The sequence below is a fragment of the Heliangelus exortis genome, chromosome 2 (assembly GCF_036169615.1).
Source record: "Heliangelus exortis chromosome 2, bHelExo1.hap1, whole genome shotgun sequence".
Lineage (NCBI taxonomy): Eukaryota > Metazoa > Chordata > Aves > Apodiformes > Trochilidae > Heliangelus > Heliangelus exortis.
The window spans coordinates 44,529,558-44,550,716 of NC_092423.1; the positions used below are offsets into that span (position 1 = coordinate 44,529,558).

General features: G+C 40.7%; 2 protein-coding genes across 4 annotated transcripts; both read right to left on the reverse strand.

The window, feature by feature from the left end:
• Positions 1–817: 817 nt before the first annotated feature.
• Positions 818–7,066, reverse strand: LOC139792477 (C-C chemokine receptor type 2-like). Of its 3 annotated transcripts, XR_011724289.1 has the most exons (3): positions 6,979–7,066; positions 3,118–3,271; positions 818–2,874 (listed from the first exon to the last, which is right to left on the reverse strand). XR_011724289.1 is itself a non-coding variant. In XM_071735834.1 (2 exons), exon 2 carries the CDS (start codon positions 2,861–2,863, stop codon positions 1,793–1,795), a length of 1,071 nt encoding a protein of 356 aa, XP_071591935.1. In that variant the 5' UTR covers positions 2,864–2,874; positions 3,118–3,253; the 3' UTR covers positions 818–1,792. The 3 variants fall into 3 exon arrangements, 2 of the variants coding, with proteins under 2 accessions (XP_071591935.1, XP_071591936.1); XM_071735834.1 differs by lacking the exon at positions 6,979–7,066 and having other exon boundaries at positions 3,118–3,253; XM_071735835.1 differs by lacking the exon at positions 3,118–3,271 and having other exon boundaries at positions 1,743–2,874; positions 6,979–7,015.
• A 10,216-nt stretch (positions 7,067–17,282) lies between these two features.
• LOC139792478 (C-C chemokine receptor type 8-like) lies at positions 17,283–20,840 on the reverse strand. Its single transcript, XM_071735837.1, has 2 exons — positions 20,731–20,840; positions 17,283–18,485 (listed from the first exon to the last, which is right to left on the reverse strand). Exon 2 carries the CDS (start codon positions 18,474–18,476, stop codon positions 17,421–17,423), a length of 1,056 nt encoding a protein of 351 aa, XP_071591938.1. The 5' UTR covers positions 18,477–18,485; positions 20,731–20,840; the 3' UTR covers positions 17,283–17,420.
• Between the last annotated feature and the right edge of the window lie 319 nt (positions 20,841–21,159).

The window sequence follows — 21,159 nt, forward strand, 5'->3', positions numbered from 1 at the left end:
TGGGAGGCTGGCATTTCCAGTCTCCTGCAGTCAGGCAGGGAATCTTCCTCAGAGGCCATTTATGTCTGCTTCTGGCTCAGGCATCTCTTTTTCCCCACCAAATACTGAGGGACCTTGAAGAGATTTGCTGTTACTTTAGGTATCTGAATCAGCAAAGAGTAGTGTGGAATCCTCTCCTATGTTGCCTGGAGGCTAGATGAGCCTGGCCCTCTGGATTTCCATGAGCAAGGCTCTACATGCATGAGCAGTGCCCTTTGAAGTAAATGGGCAAAAAAGCAGGGCACTTGCTTGATGGAGTGCTCACCTGCCCTGCCCTACAGTTTGAAGTAAGAAGTTCTCCACTATGCCCCTCCCTCTTCTCTGGTAACATCAAATCACTAGAATATCACTTTATTTTACTAGGAAACACCTAGTAATGGCATAAATGGCCTTAGAGCACCAGTAGACTGACAGTCTCCAGTCTTCATTTAGCATCTTGTTCTAATTGAGGCACCAGTTGGCTATGGGGACTGTTCTCCTGGGAAGGTAAATTGGGGATGTCTCCTCTGCTGTTAGCAGCTACTGACTGCCTAAAAGTGTATCCCAAACATCAGACTTACTGTGTATGTGGAGAACATGTCTTTCTCATGGAGTAGCCCAGCCTGACACACTTACTGAAACTGCCACGTAAAGTCTTCCTCTACACATGATCTATGTGTCCAGAACCAGGGATGCCTCTGTTCAGTACTGTCCTCATTGTCTCCAAAATCCTTCAGAAGGTCCTGATGTTTTTTTCATACAGACTCTTGCATAGCGAATACCAAGGTGGCCTTGCAAATTGTTACAGATGTGCCTTTATTGGTTAAGTCCTGTTTTTCTTGAAGCAATATAATTTGTCAGAAATAAACCTTTTTTTCTTTTTTTTTTTTTTTTTTAATGCAATGTTTTCTTGTGAGTAGAGTTGGTATGTGCAGCTAGCTGTAAAATTGTACCCACAAAAATCACACTTGCCCATTAAAATCCCACTCTGGAAAAGGTTAGCAACAAAACAGTGATATGGCACACATAGAATTAAAGAACTAAAGTAAAAAAATACTATAACATACCCTATAGGATTATTTTTTTAAATTACTATACTATTAGCTAACAGTTAAATCCTTGGGTTAAGTGGCCCCAGTAAGATAAAGATCAGTCAGCTCTCCCATAACAGGGGAGCTATTATCTCCATATATCTTGTATTCATTCATTTTTACAGAAACATCTTTTGTTCATGTAGGGAAAAAAGAGCAGGATGGGGAGAAAGGAATGAAGAAAACTAAAAGCATCCTCGTATCAAAGACTGGTCCATGTTGCAGAAAGAATGCAGTCACTTCCAAAAGGTGTTCCATTGATGTTGGGAAGTAAATGAGTTCATCAATCCTTAAAACTTGCTTCCGGTGTTTTTCTTAAAATGTCCAGATAATAATAAATGCGTCTTGTGAGATGAGATATCACTCCATAGTCTCTTCAATATTGTATTCCCCCCAGGCAAATCTTACTGCCATTTGTTCATTGGATAGTATTTAGGTCAAGAAACAGAGTCATACTCTTCTGGGCCCCGTTCAAATCTTTATGTGATCCAGCTATGGTGTTAACATTTCCTGGAGAAATCACTGCTTCTCTCAGTTTAAGAATGGAAAATCCTGTAAACCACAAGAATTGAGGGTCATGCAGTTTTCAGCAGTAGTTGATATAAAGATGTTAAATAATGTCAGCCAGTCCTTAAGGCAAAGCGAGTGATGCAACATTTGCTAACCAATATTTTGATACATTTTTACAGTCCAGTAGAGATGTCATGCTCTGCAGTGGATGGTGTGAATGTGGAACTAACTCTTTCTAACTTTTCATGATAAAGATTTGGACATTTTTTGCAGAGGTGGACTGCAACATGCTTTCGGAAGAAGGCATAAAGATATTTCCTAAATTTTTCTCCAGCAAATGCATAGATCACAGGGTTGATACAACAGTGGATCATTGATACTGTTTCTGTCACTTGGATTGCCCTCTCCAGTTGACCTTTGATTTCACAATTTGGTTCGAAAAGTGAAATTTGAAATGTATGCAAAAAAGAACAAATATGGAATGGTGTCCAAAAGATGAAGTAAAAAATCATTATCATGAAAATAAGTCTGACTGCCTTCTGTTTTTTCTCATTCTTACATTTCAATAATGTTTTTAGGATTTGTGAATAACTAAAAATCATAATGAGCATTGGAACAACGAGTCCCAGAATGTTCATCTTTAAAACATAGGAGTACTTCCAATTTATTATGGCATCGTTTGGATAGTGAGCACTGCAAGTATAATGTGAATTTTCCTTTTGAGTTTTGTGAAATACAACCCCAGGAACTGAAGCAAAAATAGCAACAGCCCAGGTGACAGCACTGGTGAGGATGCCGTAGGAAACCGTCCGTGCTTTTAAGGCAAACACTGCGTGCACTATGGCCAGATATCTGTCTAGGGTCAGCAGGATTATGAAAAAGATCCCACTGTAGAAGCCAAGGAGGTAGACACCTGAGAGAATTCTGCACAGCACCTCCCCAAAAATCCAGTCGTGAACAACATAATAGGCCCAAAAAGGGAGAGAAAATACAAAGAGCAAATCAGAAATCGCCAAGTTGAGGAGATAAATGTCAGTCATGCTCTTCAATCTCTTGTATTTTACCAGGATAAGGACAACAAGCAAATTGCCTATGAGGCCAAATATCACCACCAAAGAATAAAGTGGTGGCAGAAATTTTGCTGCAAAGTGTTTTTCCTCGGTTCCTGTGCATGGTGCTGAATCGCCATAGTCAAATTCTGTTGTCAGTGACAAGTCCAGTGCATCCATGGTGTAGTTTTCCATGGTGTGTTGGTCTGGAAAGGAAGAAAAGGAGTTAAACTAGAGAAAGCTCCAAGCTTGACAGTGAGGACACTGAAAGAGGCTGATGTCGTCGTGTGGAAATCTGTTTGCTGTTGAGCACACAAACATTACTACGTTGAGGTGTGGCAGAGAATGAAATTGCAGAACTCCCAGGGTTCCTGGGAGCCCCAGTGCCTGTGGGAATCAGGTCACTGGAGGAGTGGAAATGAGCTTTGCACAGTACCAAGCATACCCACCTGTTGGACCCTGGGTGTTGCAGAGCAGCAAGTTGACAGTGTTGTTTGGGGTTAAAATGGCAAATATTTGTGAGTGTGGTTCAGGCGTAGGCCATGGAAGTGTGGTAGCTCCTAGGTAGCCTTAGGGAGCTCTGGCAAGAAATGGTGTTCAGTCCTGTAGAAAGATAAGAAAGGCAAACAGCATGGCAAATGACATAAAAGATAACAATTGATATCATCATAGCCTACTAACACCTCTATTTGTTTTGGCATCTTCCTGTCAATTGAAAGACACCTCCCCCGTTCCCACCTCTCCCTCCCCCCCCGCAGTTGGGGATGAAAGAAATTTTATATCTGCTTAACGGGTTTGATTCAGGCACTCCAAAATCTAGATTGGCTAAGTGTGTTGGAAAGGGAACAAAGGTGAAAGGAGATATGACCATCACTATGAGTGTACAATGAACAATTCTTCATGTGCAGGAGCTGCATGATACCATCCTTCATTCTTTGTTATTCAGTGTATCCTATAAGGTGACATAGGAACTGAGGAAGTGCAAGGATTGCCCAAACTCTTTCCCTCCATTTTTGTTTTGGGGACTTTTCGAGGGACTGTACTTCCCTTGGAAGAAGACACAGCCTGAGAGGTAATTATGCTGCACAGCTCTGAAAGTCTTCAGAGAAGTTTTGGTATAGTAGGGGCAGGTACAGACTTGTGACTTTGATGTCAGCCTTTCCTGTCATCAAACCCTCTCCCATTTCTAGTCCTCACTAGGACTCTGAGCCAGATGCAGAAGCATAGATTTGGGTAATTTGGTCTTTGAAAAGTTGAGAAACCCTATGGTCTCCTAGTCCCCAGGTAAAATGGAAGAAATTCCATGTATCTCAAGATAAGCCAGGAAGAATATTTTATGAAGATGGGCAATGGAGGGACCAACTGTCCTTCCTGGTCACTTAGTGGGGAAGTGAAATCAATGTGTTAGCCACTCAAATAGAGCCACCTGGTAAAAGCACTGCCATCATGACTGCATTTGTCAGGCATTTATTTCATAATAGATTGGTGACAGCTATAGCAGGTTGATGGTTTCAAAATCTGCATTTTCCTAGCAGCCTGATGCCTGTTCTCTTGAGAAAGGCAACAGACTGATCCTGACACTGAAGACTTTGGGTATTGTGTCTGCCCCAACTTGTTTTGTGAACCCTACCTGGTCATGTAGTGCAGCAAAATTTACTCCTTTTCCAACTTGCATCCCCACCATGCACTGTTTTCAGTGATGAGGTCTACCTTGTGTGATTGCAGATGCCTTTTGCAGAGACCACATTCTCAAAACCACCACTTCATTTGCACTGAACTTGAGCTCTGCAAGACTGAATGTAACAGAAGAAACTCTGCCCTTGGCAAGAGTGACACAGGGGAAGGACCCCTGTCTGCTTTTTGGTAGAAGCTCTATTTAATTACATAGTAGTTCACCCTGACCTGTAGCACATGAAATTTCTGAAGCATCTTAAACTTATATCAGCCTATTCATCTGTTTGAGGAAAGGATTATTTCTGGATACATAATTACAGACTATTCAGGATCCAGAGGACCTAGTTTTAATCTGGTGTTCTACTCTGAGCCAGGATAGAACCAAATTTCTGTCTAGTAGTTTTACTTTCTAGTTAGGTCTCTTCTAAGTAGCTGCACTTATTGAAATTAACAGCATGCTTTTCAGTGTCTGCTTCTAGAACTGTTAACACTTGATGATCGTGGCTATTGCAGGACAATGATGTGCAGAACCAAGGCTACTGCAACCTCAGAGATTCTTGTAATGCGGATGTAGCTCTGGATCCTGTCTTTTCAGACTTCTGTATTTTAGCTGCCTTGAGAGAAACCTTGCTAGCTCGGGAGTGTTAGCTGAGACTTACAGTGTGTCACCTTTAGCTGTGGGAGTGTCTGGGTGCTGCTATGACTATCAGACATGTCCATTTTACAGTAATGCAAGCAAAGAGATTCCCGAGTTGCTACTCTGTGATGAGAGTTACCTCTGCTCAGTGAGTCTGCTGCACTCTAATGGGGATTCAGTTTCCTCACAGAAATCAGAATATATGTTAATTACTATTTAGAAGAGCATCTATGCATTAATGGAGCCGCTTATCTCAAACTGAATGATCCCCGAAGTTCTCTTTCCCTTCTTACAGCCTAAGATGAGGTTTCTCTTTTGAAAGGTATGAATGGGTAACACAGCACTACTCACCCTGCCCCCACTCTCCTCCTGTCAGAGATGGCAGTGTTTGTCATACAGAAAAAGAAATTGCTTAATGACTTGCAGCCAACTTGAATGCATCAGAAGCATCAAGGGCACTTTATGAAGAGAGAGAAGTACAGTGTAGCACTCAGTAAAACTGAAACTTAAATGAAGAAAATTAATGCCCCATATCCTGATAGCAGGTGTTGCAAGAGAGGTGCTTACTGTCTCCTTCTAACATCTGTATCTCTTTAACTTTGCCTTTAACTTTCCAGAAGGAGTCTCTAGACAGGCAAAACTACAGAGAAGACTGTGCACAGACACCAAACACATCCTAGGGAGCAAGGATAAACATGCATACTTTTCTTGACTTATTAAGAAAACTGAAGGAAAAGATGGAAAAGTAATCTAAAAGCTGTATGCAAGACTCTGAGAAGGTAGTTTCCCTCAAATACATCTTTTCATGTGGTAGGGACCACAGGATTCCTCTTCGGTATATGACTGGGGAAAGGCAGTCCATCCCAAAATTAAACCTCACTTTGGAAACATGTGCCTCTTTTATAACAGATGAGCATTAGAAACATCTCTTCAGAATTGCTTGCCTCCTAACTGGTGAGGCTTTTTTCATCCCTGCAGAATTCTCAAACTGCTTCGGATAAAACACTGAATTCAGATTAATTCAATCAACAGTTGTGGTCACAAACATTCTAGGGATGAACGTGAGTATATAAAGGAAAAATAATAGTCTGAAGCAGAGATTGCCAACATAGGCAAACATAGGAATCATGCCCCTATCATGTTATTGCTATGAGGGTCTCCACACAGAGAAGTTCAAGCCCGCTGCTCTGGTTCTGACAACTATTCCTGGCAAATTGCATTAATTAAAAATATTAAAAATTCTTAAGCTATCGTGGCTTTTTTGCTAATACTCAAGTGGCAAGGCTTTTTTATCCAAGTAGAGGAGCTCACCTCTCCTCGTGCATCAAAATGGTACAGTTCCAGTGTATTAGTGATAAATTTTGTTCATGTAAAACCTGATTAACAAAAATTGCAAGCCAGATCATGACTGATACATGTGAAATACAGAATAAAGGCTTTCTAACGGAGTGGATCAGAGATGCCATCTTAAAAAGAGGAAACAATCCCAAAGAATATATCCCTTCATAACATGATTATGAAACATCTTTAACAGATCAAATGCGTTCGTATTATAATGCAAAGAAGTCATCTGATAGTATAGTGATAAAGAACATCTGCCATCTGCATCTGATAGAGCATGATGGGGCTTAAATTTGGAGAGGCTAGATTAAGTGTGAAGGATTTCTTATCTGATCAGTTTCCATTTTTATCAGAATGCATTTTCAAGCTACTGACCTCCTAGAACAGCTTCAAAACCAAGACCCAGTAAGTTTCTAGTATAAAAAAAAAGTTGATAAGTTTCTACACCATTTCTTCAGTCCAAATCTCTGCTCTCACCTTTAGCCTTATCCTGAGTTGCAAGCTAGTCACAAAACCCTATTGCTCTAACAGATAATGTCTCTGCTTGAATGGTAACTCTATTGCCACGGATATTGGGCACATATACTTCCCCAGTGAGTGCATTTATATCTATATAAGCAAATTTATCTGTAAAAAAGGAAAAAAATTAGCTACTCACTGATTTATCAAGCTTGTTATGTCTGGTTGCATCTTCTTCTTTGTGGAAAAACACATAGTTACCCTCTACATCTGAAAATAGGAAATAGCACTTCCTGTGTGATGTATTGCAAAATATTACAAGAATCAAGGGTATAGTTCTTCTTTTCTGAAAGTGCTATTTGCAGGCTAAGTTCAGAGATGAGGGATGAATACTTCATGAGTGTCTACTTGTTCTGCTCCAGATGGAACTGGAGTAGTTGGAGCAGTCAGTGTCTGAACCACTGAAGCTTTCAAGAGGATTAAGACTGGGTGGTTAAAATGAATAAAATCCTGTTCTCAGGACAAGTATTTCTAACTGCTGTAGACACTTCCGTAGCTCAAAAGGGGTGTGAAATGCCTGGCATAGAGAATGTGTGCTTTCAAAATTAAAAGTGTGTGGGTCTCCAAAATGATGACTGTTGAAACAACTCCACCAAGATGTTCACATTCATTGCAACTGACTGGGCTTTTTCTTTTTCTACATTTATACATGTTTCTCCCTTCCATCATCACTAGTGAAAAAGAATCTGTAAGCAAAATGAAGACACATTTATACTCTGCAAAGCAGTGTCATGTCTGACAGCATCACATTTGCCTTAGATGAGCATTGTGAAGAGAGACAAGTCAAGGTCCAGACAACTCAGAGCTAATTAGGTCAGGGAGAGCACTGTGTTGGTAGACCTATAGTTATGTGACCAGCTCTTGCAATCTACACCACACTGTGCTCTGTATTGTAGGCTACTTCTCTGAAAATCTATTGTAATTTTTGCAAAGCCATTTGCTCTAAGAGGCTGTTGTATATGTGATAAACTGGAACCTGCAGCTCACTCCCTTTTTGACGTGGTGACATTGCAGGACTGAGAGCAGTAAAAGAAAGGGATTAAAATAACAGAAAGGGGTTAAATTTTATTTTGGCTTTAAAGGCAGGAAACATAGTTGAGTGTACAGGCTGGTGTCATGCATTTATTTTTTTAAAACATTCATTTCATCGGTGCCATTTTCACTGCAGCTGCAACAGCCTCCAGCTGCTGGAGTGATAATTGATGCCTCTATAAGTGATTATTGTAAACCAGGACTGATTAATAATACAGTTATTTATCCTCCTGAGGAGTCTTTTTACAATTTTATAGTTCAGTTGTAGCAAGGCTATCTTTTTCAGAAATTCAGGGGGGTTTGGCAGCAGCTGTGACCATTTTCTCTAAGACTGCTGGGTGTTTTCCTGCAGTATTCCTGAAAAGCTCTAAGACCGGCTTGTGCTACAATCATAGCTGGATTTTGTAATTCCCTAGAAAATTTTTGTGGAGTTTCAATAAAATCAGAGATACATAATATGACCACATGTGATCCAGAGAGTATAAAAGAGACTCACAGAGGTGTTTCAGCAGTCCCTGAGGACTGCAGTAGAAGAAGGGTCCCCTGTGATGGCTGGAAGAGGCTGGAAGTCTCCTCATCTGGAAGGGCCTGTGTAGATTCTTCTGTAAATGTAGAGTGCAGACCACTGGAAACCTTCAAGCATGAGCAGAAAGAGCCTTCCCTACAGGGACAGGCATAAAAGGGACACAGTGGGTAATAGGGAGACCAAAGACATATTTTCTTTCCACACCATCTCCCTCTGCACTGCTGTCTGAATTTGAAAAACTGTAGTTTTTGCCACTCAGGACATTTCTTCCTACTCAATGTACAGGAGTTTTGTTTGCAAGTTTCCTTTTTTGTCAACTTCTATGCCTGGTAAAAAAAACACTTGGCTTGCAGGATCAGAAGTTCTGCCTAAGACATTTTGGTTTTGCTGCCCCATAAGAAAGAGGTATGGTTGCCTGGAGAAGGGGCTTATCTGGGCTCTAAAGAGTAGGGCTCCTTTGGAGTATTGGAGTTTGCCCAGAAGCTACAGATGAGTGTAATTATCTGGGGGTACCAGAAGTAGTTCTTGTCCTTTTTTTCTCCCTTTCTTTCAACACTGGTGATTACTTCTTTCTTCTGCCTTTTTTAGGGACTTTCTGAAGTCATCAAGATCCTTCTTTTTGCTTGCTCCATCAGTTTTGTGAAGCAAAAAGCAGTTATGGCTGAAATGAGCAGAGCCAACCCATGATGGCAAAAATTTTGGAAGTGTGGCTCTTTGAGTTTGAATCCCTCCCACATAGGAGAGGAAAAAGGCCTAGTTGTATAGCAAGCATGGTATGCACACAGTGCTTTCAAAAAAAATGTGGGGGAAAAATGTGTACAAACCTGCAAGCAGCCATGTATTGATAGAACTGCTAAAATTTGAAGCCTCTTGGGAATGGATAAATTCCTGTTTTCATTTCCTGCACAGTCCAGTCCTAGGCAAGGTGATGGAAGAAGTCATCCTTGGAAGACCTACGAGATAGTTTCATAATCTGTGAAGTAAGCAGCAGTCTTAAGTTTGGTGTAATGGGTTTGATGGATCCTTGTGATAGGTAATAAGTGATTCACTTATTCACGTGTAATTTGAGAAAGAAAGCACAGTTGTGCCCACATTGTTTTGAAAGAGTTTTAATTTTTCTGCCTCCCGTCTGAGTGCTTAAATTGAAGATGGTACACAGTGGTTTTGGGCTGCCTGAGCTCCAACTGCTCTGACCTGTCAAAATCAGGGACTATTTATTTATGAAATAATAATCAAATAATTGGAAAATACTTTAGAAAGATTGATCAAGATTAAAAAAGAGAGATTCAAAAGATAATAAATATCTCACATTAGACTCTTAATTTCTGGCACCTGAAAATAAATTTTTTATTTTAACTGAATTATTATTATATTATAGAGGAAAGGGCCTGTTAGAAAGGGCAGAGCCACCTTGAGATCCCTTTTTCTGGAATGTTGGGACTCAGAAGAAATCCAGGGGGAAAGAATGAATTCATCAGTCTAGAAAGCACAGCCTGTTAGAAATTATTGGAAAGAACTAGTCCAAAGAACTGCCTAGAAGATGGAAGCAGAAGGAAGCAGTGGGAGAAAAGCCACCCAAAGTCAGACACATTACCAGGTGAAGATTGGTTGCCTTATAAAATTAGAGGGCTGTTAAAGTTCTCCATCTATGGCATTAGAAAAATCAAGAAGGGAAGACAAGAGAACATGAACTTCACCATTCTAATTAATTGAAATTATATGAACAGGGAAATACTGCTTGGTTGTACTAAACAGAGGAATCGAAAAAGAAAGAAAAAAATTCTGCTCCAAAACTCTCTTATTTCATCTGGGGCTTTCTAAAAGCTGTCACAACTCCACCCATGACTGAAATGAAGCAAGGGAACCAAACTTCCATGTGCACCTATTACTCTACCAACAGCTAAATGTAAGAGAGAACTAATTTTTTTTCTGACAGTAATACTGTTGCCTTAAATTTAGAATGTTATATGAATACTGAAGTCAAGATATGGGGATACACTCAGGGTACTGACTTAATTTTCCTGAATAATTTTTCTTGAACAATTTTTCTTGAATAAGCCTTTTTTTTTTTTTTTTTTTTTTTTTTTTTTTTGGAAGGAAATGGTGAGCTGGAGACATTTCATCATTGGCAAAAATACTGGTAAAATTACCAAGTAGATTGCCTAAATAGAAATTACTGGGCCTCAGCTGGACCAAATAACTGAAGATCACAGCAAAGATTAAGTGATGGCCTTGCAGTTTGTATCCTATTCTAGTCCTCCCAGGTAGAAGGAGAAATGCTGACTTCAGTCCCTGTGTCAAAGCACGTTTAAGAATTTCAGGCAAAGCAGGACAGCATGAGGAGGGAAGGGGCACACCTATGGAGTTTCCCATTTTTCTGGTGTGCTCCAGGCTGCTTTTTTATGCTGCAATTAGATGAAGAAGATGTTTTGTGTTGAAAAAGGAGTTCAGTAAGCATGTTACTGCAGTAGAAACTTTTTGAGTGTCTTCATCCACAGGAGCTCTCAGCAGACGTTTTGCTGACTGTCCTCAAGATTACAGGGATGTGCCTGGGGCAGCTTCTGTTGAGCACAAGAAGGAGCATTCAGGAGGACTTTCTGTGGTCAGTTAGTAGGCAATTTAATCCAGACTCCTTCTAACTGAGTGCTGTAGGCTGTAGGAATTGCCACCCTTAGTGGGAAACTGGCTACCCAGTGTAAAGCTTCCCTCTACAGTCAAAAGACAGAGGTAGGTATGCCTCTGTTTTAAGGTCCTCCTCCTTAGGCTACAATGAATCACAGCATGGAGAGGGCTCTCTAGAGACAGAAAGAGCCTAGACAATAAGTTTAGGCTAGACAACTAACCTGTACATTGATAAAACTTGGTTATAGCCTAATCAAATGCTTCAGATAACCTGAATGAAATTTCTGGGGCTTTTGGTGACAAGAAATCATTCTTTATTTGGGAAAAAAGATAAAGCTAAATATGTTTTATTTACTGTGCTTTGCTGAGGATCTAAAGGCAGGTCCTGCTGCTGACCCATACAGAAAGAGAAACAGATTTATTGGGGCACTGAAGAATGAACCATACTGGTGCCCACAAAAACTGTACCTTCTCCCATCAAGTCACAGAAGTAAGGCTGCAGAGGCCATCCTCCTCTTCCCCTGCATCCTCATATCCTCATGTTCTAAAGGGGAGCTGCGTTTTAGAAGAAGCAGGAAGATACATAAAAGCAAAACACAGTTTCTATTGATGGCACACAAAAGTTGCATTGTTAGTGGCTCAGGTGGCATAGTGCTCCTACAGCTTTGGGGTATATAATGGAATCTTGGGGTAGTAAGACTCTATAGCTGATGTGTAATAAACTGGATGTTCCACATATTCTTAAGATATTCTGATCTGTCCACAGGAAGAACGACACAAGGAAATATCAATGCAGTCTCCCCTTCATGTTGTACTCCTCTTGAGTACATGCATCATGATGCTTCATTCAGTTTGTGAACTGACAATTTATCAGCTACCTTGAAAATCACTGTAAAGGAGGACAACAGGCTGATCCATCAGGAGAGGGGACAGCCTGACTAGCTGACACTGGAGTGTACTGGGATAGATAAGTGAGGACACCTGATTATCTTCTCCAGGTCAAGAGAAAAAAGGAACTGCTGACAGAGAGAGAGAGAGAGAAAAGTTGATGATGGAAGTCATTGAAGGGTCTCCACAGTTTCAGCAGACCTCTGGGATTTTCAGGTTCTTACAGAAAGTTGAAGTCAGGGAGGCTTCAGAACTGAGTGGCATTATGAGGTCATTTCAGAAAAAAAACCCTGTAAACCACAGAAAGTTTTGTATCTCACAACTGAGTTTATTTATTAATGCATTTGGGGTCTGCATTGGGTAATGTCTTTGGGTTATAATGTGTTTCTCATTTGGAAAAGCAAAACCCATACAAGGTATCAGATAGAAGACAATGTGAGGTGTGTTTCTGCAGCCAACATTCTAGTGTAAAGACTACAGGTACTTATAGTGTGTGGTCATTGATTTTGACTGACCCAACTCTTCTTAAAAACTTATCTTAAAAAAGGCAGAGAAGGTATTAAGTAGTTCTTACCTGGATATTTTTAACACTGATGTCAAGCCCTGGAAAATACATATCCCAATAACTACTGCATCCTGCCTCACTAAACTCAGTGGTGGATCTCAAACAAACCTCATAAATTTGGAATGCCACTGCCAAGTCTGTCTACCAAGGTGCTCAATGCTCCCCAGTTGGCCTCATATGTGGAGCAAATGTAATACTCACAACTCTGCTCTGGGCAAAAAAGAAACACTTTATACATAAATCCAAGAATTTATTATTAGTGTATTTGAACTTTTAGCACTATGATCCAACAATCATTATGCTTCCAGATCTAGTTATCTCAGAAAAAGAAAGAAAAGAGAAAAGAAAAAAAAAAAAAAAAAAAAAAAAAAAAAAAAAGAAAAAAAAAAAAAAAGACATGAATACTTCTGGGTGGAAATAGCTTAACAGCAGTAAAAACAAAAAAATAGTTATGTTTGTTGAATACACACTTGTTGGTTTATATCAAACTGTACTAATTTTTTAGCACTAACTGTGCTAATTTTTAAGTTAAATGCTTTTATTCTTAAAATACCCCTGAGACCTTAGATCTATGGCTTCAGCTTGTTGATCCCTCTTGAAAGGGTCCCTCTACAACTCTTCCTCTGTCCCTACTTATCAAAGCCTCCACTGTCTTAGTAGGACTGTATTTTTCTACCTTGCAGCTTCATGCTAGTGTCATGTTAGAAAGAGTAAGAACTTTTTACTACTATCTGTAGGAAAACTGTGGTTGTGCCACACAGATAAGCGAAACTAGGACAACTTAAATATAGCCACTTGCTCAGAAAAATACCTGTTGCAGCTAAACCAAACAAAAATAAAGCTTTCAGCGGGTCAAGGGAAGTTCAGACAAAGCCAGGCAAACCTAAGCACACTCAGTAAAAACAAAGCCTGTGGCCTGCCAGTACCAATACCAATACCAATACCATATTGCTAGGTGAAATACTGTACTACTGGGTGACAGGGCTGCAGAAGACACTCAGAAAACACAGTCTGTGTTTACAGGGTTTAAGAAGCCTCTCCCTTGTTACATCCCTGGGAATAAGAAGTAATAGTCAGTGAGTATTTCACAAGACAATACTAAAAAGATATAGTGCTATTTCAGGACATTGACATATTTTTGTGATAGTGAGATTGAAGGAATTCAGCAGCATCTTTCACTCACCAACATTGCATACAGAGCAGTTTCACCCAGGTTGAGAATTTGAGATCTGCCAACCTTCAGATTGATAGGGAAAAGGAAAGAGGTGTGCTGTGAGGAAAGGATGGAGACAAAGGCACAGACTTACTCTCTAGCATGTTTATACCACAATTTTAATGTAATTTTTTTCCAGAGCTGTATCATCCTGAAGAATTGTATGATTTCCCACATCACTTTAAGGAGTGGTTACTGTGGGCTGATTCTCACATTTTTCATACTGTATAATCATTTTAACTGAGAGCTCTGCTTGTGTTCTTCTGGTTAGTTTTGATATAGCTTGACCTAATGCAGGAAAAAAACCCCCAAATTAAAAAGATATTGAATAAAGGAAGCTCCAGTATTTGGTCAGAAATTAACACCGAGTTTTTCTCCCTAGAAGTAGAAGAGGTAAGGAAAATAGATGTTTTCTACAACTCCTGTATGTTGTCACTGTTCCCATTGGGAAGGCATAGCCCCTTACCTAGGTCACAGACCTGCTACACAATAAGGGAAAACCTGGATGCTGACACAGAACAAACCAGCACTTTGCTCTGACACCCAGTGCAGATCTTCATTTTTCCTTGTGGAAAGGGTGGCTTCATGGTGCCAAACAGCAAAAGTGTGCAGAACCTCCAACTACTGTTCCTGAATAGGCAGAACCTCACTTCAAAGAATTTTTCTTCCTGTAGAATGATGTCCCGTGTTTACTTCTTTAATATCCCAGGAGCACTCATCAAATCAGATTCCTCATGTCCCTAGCCTGGGGAGATGGCTCAAATGTGACACATCTAAAATTCATTCTCACATCTTCTTAAGGTTGAGCTACCCCATGGTAAGTCAATAGGACTGAGGAACATTACAAAAGCTGTGAACTTGCCAGTCATAGGCTAGATAAAACCCAGGAGTGATCACCAACAGCACAATACTTACATGATGTTCCTGCTTTTCTAGCTTTCCCAGTTGTCCTTTGCACTGCTTTGAACAGTTTTATTATATTTTATTTATTTTAAAGGTCTGGGAAGTGTTTTTGAGAAAATGCACATCTGTACATTTTGTTGCACACCGCTAAGTGGTCTTTGACTAGAATAAGGCCAGACCTTCCTATCATAGTGTCACAGGCATCATACCACAGAAGGGCAGAGAAACAAGACACAGGAAAGTGGAGGGCTGTGAAACATGGTAGATGAAAATCAGTACCTAGAAAGTTCAAGTTCAGACACATTTTAGAACTAGCTAGGGAAATGTTGCCAAACATGAAAAGCAGTACTTCACAACTTAGCTGGCAATCTGATATCAGTGGTAGGAGGTGTTACAGCTTGGAGAAACTTCAATTGCTTTAGTTGTGCAACATCTGATTAGATCTGTTCTATGTACAGCAATAATTCCCTTATTCTGTCCTGTTCAGAAAAGTGATCAATTTTCCACTAATTTAATGGAACAAGAGTGGGCTAGATATTTTGGCATATATATTCACATTACCACACACAGCTCAAGGAAACCCAGGTGACATCAAACCTGAATGTTACCTGGCGCTTTTACAGTGATATTTGCAGCTGACAACAACTTGGTATGTGAAAACTCTTTGTTTTGGTTATGAGCAGACTGCAAAATTATTTTACCCATTTTACTTTGTGCCAAAACCCTTGAAACTGAGGAAGTAGTGCATCTGCTACCTCCTTTATTCCAGGAAGACTTTTGCATCTGCAGAAGAAAATACACTGAGGTTGACAAGTTTCTACCTGAAAAGAAAAGTATAATGGAAAAAATGTCTGTACCAGCTCCTTGATACTATCCTACTAGTGTGGTTCTGTTATCCAGAGCTGTTTCAGTACATAGAAGTGCAAGAATTTTTTAATATTGCTTTGTATCTCCTTAGATTTTTTTCTATGACATGTAAGAGTTTGGCTCTTGTCTCATAACCCAGAGAGAATCCTAGTCTACTGCTGAGAACAGTGGTGCATTAATGACAGGAGAGTATCTTTGGGACATAATAGGTTCACACTTGCAGGATTTCATTATAGCATTGGAAAGAATTGTGCATGTCTGAGGCATGTTTGGTGCATATCACTTTGAATGACATAGCAACCTGAAAAGGGGCATGAACTTTGCAACACTGCAGTGCTTTTGGCCTTTTTGACATTTGAAATTCATCAAGGCAAATAAACAGTTATTGAAAAATAAGTATTTAGGGACTTTATCCCTTATTCCTTACTATTTCTTCTGACTAGCAAGATTGAAAATCTGATCCAAATCTGTGCTTTAAAAACAGAATCCTTGAACACTACCTTTACCTACCAAAAGTAGTCATTGTTTTATTTTTTGGTCTTTTTACACAACTGTTCAAAAAACAAAGTGATCAGGGAAAATTGTTTGTTTCACGTCTGCCTGATTTCAATCAGAAAAAAAAACCTGCCAGGTACGAAATGATTATTCTCTGAAATTTAAAGCCCTAAAAAAAGTGCAGGAGATTCTCCACAGATGTTTTATACCCTAGAAGGCAGCTCCTTGGTGCTGTAAGCTCCATGCAGCCTGGATTGGATCGGGCCCTCCTCTTTACCCTAGAAAATACAGTCCTTCACAATACCCACACTGTTTTTCCTGGGTTTAGGTACTCTCTTGTTTAACTTTGAAATTTTTGTTTACAGTAAGTTTACCACAGCATAACTTTAATTTTTTTCACTGTGAAATTTTATTGGGATATTAAGAACATATCTTTCTCAGCAGACTGATTTTGCTGAAGAGCTTCAGGAGTCCTCTCAATTCCCTCAGATGTATTTTACATGACAGCGGCTCAAAAATCAGTAAAATCATACTTTTCTTATCCTAATCTTGTTATTAGAAAGACACCCAGGAGCCAAAAAAAAAAAAAAAAAAAAAGGTGCAGTTAATATGTTTATTCAAAGAAAGCATTTTTAGAATGGCAGAAAATAGTGATATAGGAAAAAAGAGACAGAGCCTGTGTGCTACATGGCATTAGGTGGTGGTTACATTCAGCAGCAAGCGTGGGGAAGCTCAGTGCTGGAGGTCCCACACCTCCAGTGGTGATGCAGACCAGGCTGCTTTGATGATGCATATTCAAACATAGAGGCTTCACCAGTGACCAGTGTAGGGGGCACCTGGGGGCTTGTTCTGCTATTTTGAAGGCATCACCACTAAAGGATGCTTTGGGTGGCAGCAGCTCCAAGGACCTCCTGGACATGTCCTGGGGAGTGTCCCACAGCAAAGCAACTGAGCCCTGAGCTGAGGGGCCTCTGTATCTGGGAGCTGCAGCAAAGGGGGGATGGGGACAGTGGCTGAAGTGATGCCTTCTTTGCAATGTGAACTAATCCATGCCTGTCTCCTTCCCCACTTCCTCCGGAGGGTATCCCATACCTGCCTCAGGGATGCAGGTATGGAACAGCTTCCACAAGGCAGAGCATAACTGGGGTGAGGCAGAAGTGATGTTTTCATCAGAGGGGTAAATAAATACTAGAGGAAGCACCCAGCTTGCTAAAATCTATTAGAAGAGCTCTAAAGCTAAATTAAAAATCATTCTGTGGCAAGATTACAAGGTCTCTATTTTTCAAAAGCTCAGGTGCTCTTAGGATACTAATGCTGCCACTTTCTATGTCGTAGGTCACAGCATATCCCAAAAGGAGGTATAGATATGCTGGCCCTCTCAGAGGAATGTTGCACACCTGGTACAACCTCCAGGGCCACCTCAGACCTTAGGCAAACTACTGACAGCAGAAGAAAGCATTTCAGGTGGGCTCACAGGAACCCTGTGCTATCAGAGCAGCCAGAGAGCTGGGTGGGAGCTGAAAATGCCTGACCAGTCCCTGCACCTCCAGCAGGGCTGGAGAGGACACGGACACAGGATTGAAGGAGTCCTTTAAGATGGGCCTTGAATGTTACCCCAGCAAAGGCGTAGATCACGGGGTTCAGGCAGCAGTGGATGAAGGAGATGGTTTCTGTCAGCTGCAGGGCCAGGGCTATCTGGTAGCTCGCCTTGCAGTCATTGATGATGTGCAGGCTCTGCAGAGAGTCCAGGAAGAGTGCGATGTTGAAGGGAGTCCAGAAGAGGAAGAAAACTATGACAATGATGAAAATCATCTTGATCGCCTTGACCTTGTTCCGGTTTTTGCATTTTTGCAGGTTTTTCAGTATCTGCGTGTAGCAGCAAATGAGGATGCTAAGGGGAATCAAGAGGCCTAAGATATTGGCTGCAAACTGAGAAATGACCTTCCAGGTATTGTCGCCTGGGGGGTACGTGAAGACACACTGCACAGACTGCTCTATTTCCAGCTGCTGGTTGAACATGATGCTGGGTACAGAAGCCAAGCCAGCTACCAGCCACAGAATCAAACTGATGATTATGCCACAAGAGGCTGTCCGTATCCTCATGGCATAGACTGCGTGGACAATTGCAATGTACCTGTCTATGCTCATGAGGGTTATAAAGAAAATGCTGCTGTAAAAACCTGTGTAGTAAATGCCAGCCATTATTTTGCACATAGCATTGCCAAAAACCCACTGGTCTGAAGCGTAGCGAGCTTGGAAAGGGAGAGGCACGACAAAGAGGAGATCAGAGGCTGCAAGGTTCAGCAGGCAGATATCAGTCATCGTTGTCAGCTTTTTCCTGGTCAGGAGAACCCAAAGGACCAAGGAGTTTCCCAGAAGGCAGAAGACAAACACAAGGCAGTACAGGATCGGCAGAAAGAGGGACTTGAACCTGCGAAAGCTGTTTCCTTCATTGCATGGAGCAGTGTTTTCATCATATCCGTAGTCATATTCTGTTGTGCCAAGGAACTGGCTTGTGGGATTCATCTCAGATACCTGTGCAAGAAAGAGCAAGGGGTAAATGTCTGGCTGTCCTGACATGGGTCTCCCAAGGTGGCTTCTGCCTCTCTCTGTGCTGCATCGAGCCCATGGGCCAACCTCCAGGCAGAGAGGGACTGCCACATGCAGTCTTGGTCTCACTGGCTGGACAAGAGAAGCTGTACCAACAAAAAGGCTGCACTGCAGCTTGCCAAGCATTCCCATATATGCATAGGTGTGAGCACAAGGGTGCTGTCAGTTTCCCTGAAAGTGCCTCCGTGTCAATGAGTGAGCTCCTTATCATTACAGTGACATGGAAAAACTGATGCTCTGCATACTTGTAATGGTGAATAATGGTACAAAACCTGCATCTGATCTAAGAGTCAGGATCTTCTTGTGCATGCTGGGGTGGGAAAGGTTTGGCCTGTTCCATAAAGACCCTTATAAAAGTGTCTTGACTGAAGAAGCCAGCAGCATAAACATATTTTTATCTGAACTGGTCAGGACTAGATACTGGCACATAGTACAGTGACATATAAGCTACTTTTCTATGTGTGGGCACAAAAAAATCCCAGTGTGCAGCAGCAAGGTGTTCCCAGGGCTACGTAGCAGCACTTGCAGTGCTGAGCTCTGGACTGCTGCAGAAAGGCTGCTGCTGATCTCTGGGTTAGCTGCTGAGCAGCTTGGCTGTGCCTATTGCTAAAACACCTTTTTGCTTATTGCATATTGCTTCTGCCTGCTCTGCCCAGCTTCAGTTTTCCAGTTTAGAGAAAACCGAAACAATCTGGGAGGATGTTTCCTTTTTGTCATTTCTGAAGAACTGCAATAGAATTCTTTAAAATATTCTGATCTGCTCTGCAAACGTGAGTCAGTGCTTCAGCAACCCTTTATTTTATTTTTGTATTCAGGTATCACCTCTGATAAGGTGATATCTGATATCAGATAAGCCTGATAAAAGGTCATCTTGTTTGCAAACTTAAGAGTTCACATTTTAAGAAGTAACGGTTCTTTCAAAAAACACTATTTCAAAGATGTTTGCCTTGTCACTTCTAAGACATTTCTGTGTTTACTGTGCACTGTGTCTTAAGCTATGCTTAGCATACAGGTTGACTGCACCTTGAAAGAATTTCAAAGACACAGATTTCCCAGGAGTGAAGAATCATTTGTAATAATCATTGCTTTTAAGATGTAGCAATAATATGAATGATAGTGATTAATTCACTATTCACCGCATGGTCTCTGTAGTTAAAAATTGCTGCTCAGTAATAAAAAAAAGAGAAAAAGGTGAAAATTTCTGGTATTGACAAGGAAGGAATAAGAATTCACCCCTTCTTGCCCAGTGGGACCACCTTGTGCAGGGAAACAGGGGGATCCATATGCAGAAGGGTGCTTGGAGTCAGTGTTTGTCCTCTGCTCTGGGAATGGATGCTGCTTATGCCTCACAGACCTGCCTTAGCTTTTCTTGGGGCACCAGGGCTGTTTCCAAAGCCAGCTGGCATGTGCAATGCAGAGAAACTTGTTACAAATATAACACTCAACCCTACCAAATTCCTTATTCAAAAATAATGAGTGATAAGAAAAAAAAGCGGTTCTGCAGTCTATGATGATAATGTAATTATTTCCTACATTTATTTTTCTGCTGTAGGTATGACAACTGCGCTATTAATTTCCACTTCATTATCATGCATAAACTCCTATATATAGAGATGTTGAATCACTAGATACAGGTATGAGTAGAAAATATTTCCTGATAATATTTTTTATGTGTGATCCTGAGACACTGTGAATGTAAGCATTGCAGCAATGTCTTGCTTTTCATAACTGCCTGTTAGGAACCTCTTAAAACCAGTCTATAGATTCAACAACCAAAAGCAAAATTTTTTTAAAATTATGAATAGTGTATTATTGATATATACATACATAAATATATAGATAAATAGAAATACATAAATACAGATTTTGTAAATATGATGCATCTGATTTTAGCAAAATTCAAAGTGTTTTTCCTGGGCTGCACAGAGACTGGAGATGCTTCACGTCAGAATTCTAGAATACCTTTATACCATTAATGCCTTTGATAGCTTCGAAACAGAATTTTCCATGTTCTCCCCTCTCCACATCAGTTGGCAAAACAGTCAAAGTGAAAAAGCAGTTTTCTGGAGGGTATTTAGAGATAGATAACTGCTGCAGTTCTCTTTCCCCTCGTAGTCAATGTTAGCTCATTAATTTTAAGAGTAGCACAGTAAATAGGGATGGATTTTACCTTTGACAGCAAGATGCCTCTACTCTCCCGGTTGTCCCCAGTTGCCTCCTCTTTCTACCGTGTCCTTGTCCTCTCTTGGGCTCAGGAGTTCCCGAGAGGTTTACTCCATCACTTGTGGAGATGGCTGAGATGTGGTGATATGGGGGTGTCAAATGGGCAGTTACAGAATAGGTTTTGAGACAAAAAAAGTTTTATAGCTGCAGTAAACAGGAAAAGAGGTGAAAGGGCTTACAAAGACATTCTGTGAAAAGAAAATCAAATACAGTGGTTTTTGAAGACAGAAGAGCTAACATGGACAATGTTTTCCTTTAATGTCTTTGTTGAATTCCCCCTTTCTCACAGCCACCCCCAATTTAAGCCAAAAAATTTCAGATGCCACTATCACAGAAAACATCCTTATAAATTTGCCTTGTTTAATGAGCTTTTGGG